General features: G+C 37.9%; 1 protein-coding gene across 1 annotated transcript in view; it reads right to left on the minus strand.

Moving 5' to 3' along the window:
* Nucleotides 1-2,955: 2,955 nt before the first annotated feature.
* tmem108 (transmembrane protein 108) overlaps nt 2,956-6,963 on the minus strand; it is a 45,881-nt gene continuing 41,873 nt past the window's right edge. Inside the window, exon 4 of the mRNA XM_084341129.1 lies at nt 2,956-5,671. Within this exon, the coding sequence (XP_084197255.1) occupies nt 5,508-5,671 (164 nt within the window). The 3' untranslated portion in view covers nt 2,956-5,507. The remainder of the gene's footprint in view (nt 5,672-6,963) is intronic.

Genomic DNA, 6,963 nt, shown 5'->3' on the forward strand with positions numbered 1-6,963 from the left:
TAACTATTGTTTGCAGCATTTATACTCTTAACCATTTTGCAATATTACTCGACATTACCCACAATGTAGTATTAGTATAGTACGATATCTTTACATCTTTTTCTAGTAGTATTTCCATTTCTATATGTATGTTTATTGGAATATGGATGCATATATGCATGTGTATGGATATGCAGTAAAAGTCAGATGAAATGTGTCGCATTATATTTGGCGATCAAAAATATTCATAAAAAAACAAAATTTAAATTCACATATGTCACAGAATAAACAATCAAGTGAAACACTAGAATATACCAGTATCTCACATATCATAAGTTTAATGCACATATACTTTTTAGATATCAGTACCTCATATATTTTATTCTTACCTACACTTATGTCTTATAATCTTTCTCGATTTATATCTTCTTTATATCTATAGTGGTTATATTTCTATTCCAGAAGGAGCAACTGTAACATGCCCAATTTCTCCCTCAAAGTTATTTCTGTTTCTGATCTATGTTTTATGACTTAAATATAGTATATTTCTTCTTATTGATACATAACAAGTAGTTATAATATGCCAGAAGTTGACAAAATTCAATATAATGTATATAAATAAAAATAAGAGCTATATTATTAAAATATCAATAGCTAAATGATAAGTTTTAGTTAATGAAAATTATAAAACTACACAGGAATAGACATACTGCTAGAAACGAGGCCAACAAAAATTTAACAAATGAGGAGAAGAATGATAAAATAAATTAAAATTGTGAATGTTAAGGACTGTCTTTTACATTAGTATGTGAAAAGAAGGTAGTTGTGTGTACAATATTTTAAAAAAAGTAGTACAAGTATACACCATAAGTCGGTGTACAAGTAAAGAAGAAATAATAGTGCAAAGAAATAAAGGATAAATACCTGAACATGAGTTCAGTCATGGTCACACCAGTCGTAATCAGTCATATAGTGTCAATAACCCTGTTACACACTTAAAACTGTAACTTTTATATTTACAGTGTAAAATACACCATCCGCCATCCATCATAAATCATCCATCACTATCAAATATAAATCCTGCATCCATGGCACAAAACCACCTTTATCATGTATATATGTTCATCCATCCACCCATCCATCCATCCATCCATTATCTGTAACAGCTTATCTTTTGCAAGGTCACTTGGGGCTGGAACTGATCCCAGCTGACATTGTGTGAGCGGCAGCGTACATTCATGACAGGTCGGCAGTTAGTAGCAGGGCTGACATACATTCAATATATAAACATATCTTTGCACTTTATTTAACCCTTAGTCTACAATTTACAGAAACACTTAACTTTTAGATACTGTATTGTTTTCTTTCATATATGCACATATTTTCACCTAATGTTGTATACATAATAGTTCAATGTTTAACTTTACATAACTTTTTTCAGCTTTGTTGTCTTGAACTGTATGTCGATTTCCGTCTTTCCTGAAAATGTTTGTGGATCTGTGTATAAGAACAATGGGAGCCAACAGAGTCAGATTTCTTGTATGGGTCCACATACTTAACCAATAAAAAAAATGACTACTTTCCACTATCTGACTTTGACATCTATGATACGATACAACTTTGTCAGCTTATACTAACATTCATTTTGCATCCTTAGGCAACTCTGCTCAAAAAGTTTACATACAGTCAAACATATGGCACACATTCATAAAAGCACATTAAACAGTCATGACCATGAAACATATCACATAATATTCCCAAATCCAGGTCTTATTTAGCAACACACTGATTTTGGTTTAGCAACAGGATAGACTGAAAGAACTCTTCAGCCTGTTGGAGACTCTGAATCCCTTAATTTTGATTTAAAACTCATGGTTGAGTATCTTAGCATTTTGACTTTCAAACTTTTTTCTCTAATTATTGGGTTTCCATATTAACGTGCCTATCTGAACACCAAAACATATTGCTGCACACTATTGTTGTAATTTTCTTTTATATTGTGTTAGATATTTCAGTTTGTGTCAGGTTGACTGGAAGTGATGGTGGCTATAGACAGTATGGCAGACCTCCACCAGAAGCCTCAGCTGTCGTCTTAGCTCTGTTAAAGACATACTGAGTCATAACTTTTGACTTAATGATTTCATATTTAATCATTTTGAGTTACCTCATGTCTTTCTCCCCTGGCAGAATTGGGTTTTATTATTATTATTATTATTATTATTAATGTGCACATGCTCTTTACCTATGTTGCATTGAATTGTATTATGTTATTATGTGTATTTACATTTTTGCAACTTTAAATGGCTCAAAACTGTTGCATGGATCTCAAAAGAATTTCTCAAGGATAACTGTTTTAGTGTCTCAATGTTTTTGTTTGTTTTTCTTTTAAATTTTTTGGACCAAATTCTCTGCATGCTCATAGAGCAACTTGAGTGGAGTGGATGCATGATGAAATCGTTTACAACTCTATTTAGAGGGAGTAAAATATTAATCAGCTCTTACACGTTCATTTTTGACTGAAAATAACCTCCACAAAAATGTACGTTTTTTAAACAGAAGAGACTTTGAACTCCTGCACTACTGCCTCTTTGGAAATCTATTTGGACAACATGCAAAATGGCAAGTGGCCATTAGCCGAATTTATAAAGAATTTCAAATGTGGGCACAAAATAGACACCGTCACGTCATGTTTTGCCAAATTTGAAGAGGCTTCAAATTAAGCCTCTTCTTGGCAGTGAAGCAGGCTTGTAAACAGATTATTGAACTGGTGTTGTGTTCCCAGAGCTGGAGGTCACTTGACCAGATGCAGCACTGGTGCACAAAGAAAAAATTCCAGCACACTGCATCAATGGATGTGCTGTGGTCGGCGGGACTGTTTACAGCTCTGTCATATAGTAAACCAGTGTGGTAAAGTAAAGGAAATGTCTGTTTGTTACATGTTTTAAAGAGGATAAATGAGATAAACGAACCAGTCAGTGTGTTTTTTTCTTTGTTTTATTGCTCAGCAGTAAAAAGTACAGTGTATACTACAGTACAAAAAATACATAATGTTGAACACTGCTCCATCGTGCCACTGAACGTTTTGTAAAATATCCACTTTTGAGCGTGCAAAACAAGAAGCCCAGCTGTGAGCATCCAATGCAGGAAATATCAATATGTTTAACCGTGTCATTCAGCGTCACCGTTTGAATCGGTGATTTCAGAACAACGTCTCACAAATTGCGGAAAATCTTTAGCGACGATAGAGGCAGGCAGCATCGATTATTGAAGAAAACTGCAGCGATGCAAAGTGAAACAGATGACAGAAGGACCACAGGTTCAGTGATCAAACAAAATATTCAAACACTGCCTCTGTATGTGCTCACAGTAAATATTCAGCATTGGTTATTTATCTCAGTGTATTTATTGGTCAACATATTCGACATCCTCTAACACGCATTACGTGGTCCAGCAACTAACTCACAATCATTCAACATTTCGACAAACACAGTTTGCATTGATGGACAAACACAGTATTGATGGAGGGAGACATTTACAGTAGCAAGGTTGGTCTAAGTGTTTCCTACAGCACTGAGAAACTCTCTCAAACTGGGATATAACCAGTAGCCACTCCACAAGACAGACAGACACACACAGAGGCACGAACAGACACACACAGAGAAACGGATAAAACTGAGCTCAAAGTGATTCTTGTTTGATTTAAAGTAACAGTGATATTTGGTTGAGGGGGCAGCGCATTTCAACTCATCCGTCCACACTCCACTGCACGCTCGCGCAGTATGCTTACATGCACAAACGGGGCACTCGCACACACGCATACTGATATATAAAGGGCCAACATAAGGAATTAAGACATCTATGTGGTCCCTCTTTAGAGAAGCTGGTGACACATGAGGGGGAAAACCATTTTAATCAGTCAGAACTGCAGGATGTTGACCCTCAATCACACAGAGATTCTGCTCAACTCAACCTTAAAATCAGGGCCTGTATTTATCAAACTGCTAAAAGTCAAATTTTGGCCTCAAGTGAGAGTAAAAATCCTTCATTAATACTCACAAATTTTGGAATAAAACCTATATATATAAAATTTCTCATGCCTTAACGATGCTTTTAAATTTAAGAACTCCAGAAATATCAGAGGTGCAAACAAGGCGGCGATGGTTTTTGTATACATCCATCAAACTATCCTATCCCGTACACTAAATTCTTCCTTTAAAATGATTACCAGTCGTGACAGCGAGCAGCTAGTATTGGCTTCCTCTGTGAGTCTTTGCATTTGTGTGTCCTCGTGGCAAAGTGTGGTCCTAGGTGCCTATTGTAGCAGGAACTATCAGAGAAGCCGTTTTGAGTACTTCGCTAGGTGTTTACATGTCTGTGGAAAGATTTTGTCACTGTGATAGCATCACCACTGTGCAAGATGCAGTCACAGGTGTGGAGTTGAGATCAAAATGAAGGTTGACTTTGATGATTCACGTCATCCGACCAAGGTGGCCAGACGTAGAGGGGTAAGAAGTAGCAAAGGGTCCATTCCCCCTTACTTTACGCCACTGGCTCACGTTTGTTTTAAGTTGCAGAGCACTGTATGCCAGTTTAAACATCCTCGAACACTCTTGTATTGTTTTCACCTTGTCTGTCTGTCTGTCGTCAGTCTGTCTGCCTGTCAACAGATTTTGTCAAGTGTCGCAAGATGCAGAAATGAAACTTTACAGGTATCTAGTTTCTCTGATGTGCCTTGTATACCAGCATCAGAATGTTTGCTGTGAACATTTTGTCTCCATTGTATTCAGTTTCCTTTAATTCAATCCTTATTTAATTTATTTTTCAAACTGCTTTAAACCTGCAATAACTATTTCTTTTGGCCACTTGGGGGCAGCGGAAACAGGTTGACATATCGTCAGCCTTAAAAGCAAGATTGAACACAGAGCAGATGTACAGTAGAGAAAATCGGTGTTTCTGATTTGCTGTTCCTGCTCGGGGCATGATTGTGATTGGTCATGTGAAGTTTGCTCAGTTTCATAAATACGGGCCCTGATCTCACAAACAGTAAATCTCTGTTTCCCCCTCAAGTACATAGGTGCTTTATTCAAGTTCAACAGGCTATAAGTATTTTGGGATTGACTGATTTAAAGGAAAAAATGAAAAAAAAACAAAAATAACAAAGACAGCTTTAATGTTTTTCATAGCACTCTCTTTCTCTAAAGCGGACTTCATGTGGCAACATCCACAGTGCACTCACTGTCAAGCCACTGTAATGAAAACAAAACCACATATACTCTGTATTTTATAAAGACAATAAAAACCTTTTATCACAATTAAGCCTTTTTTTTGTAGAAAATGTACATCAGAAAAATATGCGGTGGCATTCTCATAGTAAATAGTGTCTTGTTTACATCGCTTCTTCTTTCTGGTTGCTCTTTGTGTTCTGTCATATACAGTATAAAGTCAAAGTCTCTGGATATTTACCACATATATAAAATAGACAACAACAGCAGGGGGAGTCGAAGAGGAGTCTCTCTCTTTTCCTGTCTCTAGATGGCAGACGCTTTGTCTCTGTTGATGAAGAGGGTCTCCTGGCAGAAAGGGTTAACCAGGACCACGCTGCTGCCACTGTAGTCTCCATTAGGCGGTAGACAGGTGTCATGCTCCTGCGAACGCACACACACATTAAAAAATGTTAGCGCAGGAGGGCTAACTGTGAAACAACAGCTGTGATTCATGATTCAGGGATCAGCATTAGGGCTGCAGTCTATGCATCTACTCTACAGGCGATGAGCAGAATAAAATATTGGTTTGGTCCACCCTGGGGCTTTTAAGGAGATGGTGAGCGAAGATTTCTGAGAAAGCTAGATGAGAGGAGATACAAAGGGAGCGGAGGGGAAGATGTAAGAGCTTCACAAAGGGAGGGATGACTAAGAAGAAACTTAATGAAGGGGGATGTAGAAATGGTTGTTGATGGTGAGTCAGCAGTAATGAGGCAGTGCTGGAGGAGGGAGGTGTGAAAAACAAAATGTTTTACAGCAGGAATCAGGCCATTTCATCAGCACGATCCAATCAAGTCAGTCATTTATAGGCTCATGATCATTTTCTCCCAGAGCACTGTCATTTACCTAAAGCACCGGGGAAGCTATATGAGGCTGCTGCTCTACAGAGACAAAACAACACCTGGGTGTCACCAGGGGCATCCCACACATGATCCAACCTCAGCTTCCCTCTCCTGACGCCGCCGCCACCAACAGGCGGCAGAGGAGCGCAAATTGAGCGGTGGAGGAGGAATAAAAGAAAGGAGACACACGGTGAAATGGTCACTGGGGAGAAGGTGACATAAAACATGCAAACAGAACAAAGCACAATGATGTGGGAATGAAGGGGAGGTGGATGGCAAAATTGAAAAAATATACCATTGTTATATACTGGAATCTCCACCAGATGGTGCTGTATAGCATCTTTTTATGGTCATATCTTTGTATTACTATAATACAACGCAAATATCATTTGAAAATTGGCAGAATATACAGGGGAGCGCCAAAGAAATCACGGAGAAGAACTATATTACGATATTTCTGTAAAAAAAAGACTACCAGTAGAAGTACTAATTCTTTGCTCAAAGTATAAAAGTATCCCTCTGAGGGACATTTCTATCAGCCATTTCTGTGCAAAGCGAACTGAACCTCACGTCATATTATTACACACGAAAGACAATTTAACCTGAAGGTGGAATCAGTTGGATTTGTTTAAGCTGCTCGTAAACCCACCAGGTAGCCGAGTCTCATTCACAGGAAGCCAAATATACAAAATTTTGTGTTGGTAAACGTCCCGAGCACAGCAACAAAGTGAGAGAATAAGAAAATACAGACACAGGGCTGCAGGGTCTCTGCAGATACGAGACACTAACATGCCTTGTTCCCCCATTCCAGTCTTTTTCCGTCTTTTCATGTCTGTTTTGAAAATGTAAGGAGCAGAAAGTACAGATATTTGTGTTAAAAT

This window comes from Pagrus pagrus (genome assembly GCF_965226575.1).
Source record: "Pagrus pagrus genome assembly, chromosome: 20".
NCBI lineage: Eukaryota > Metazoa > Chordata > Actinopteri > Spariformes > Sparidae > Pagrus > Pagrus pagrus.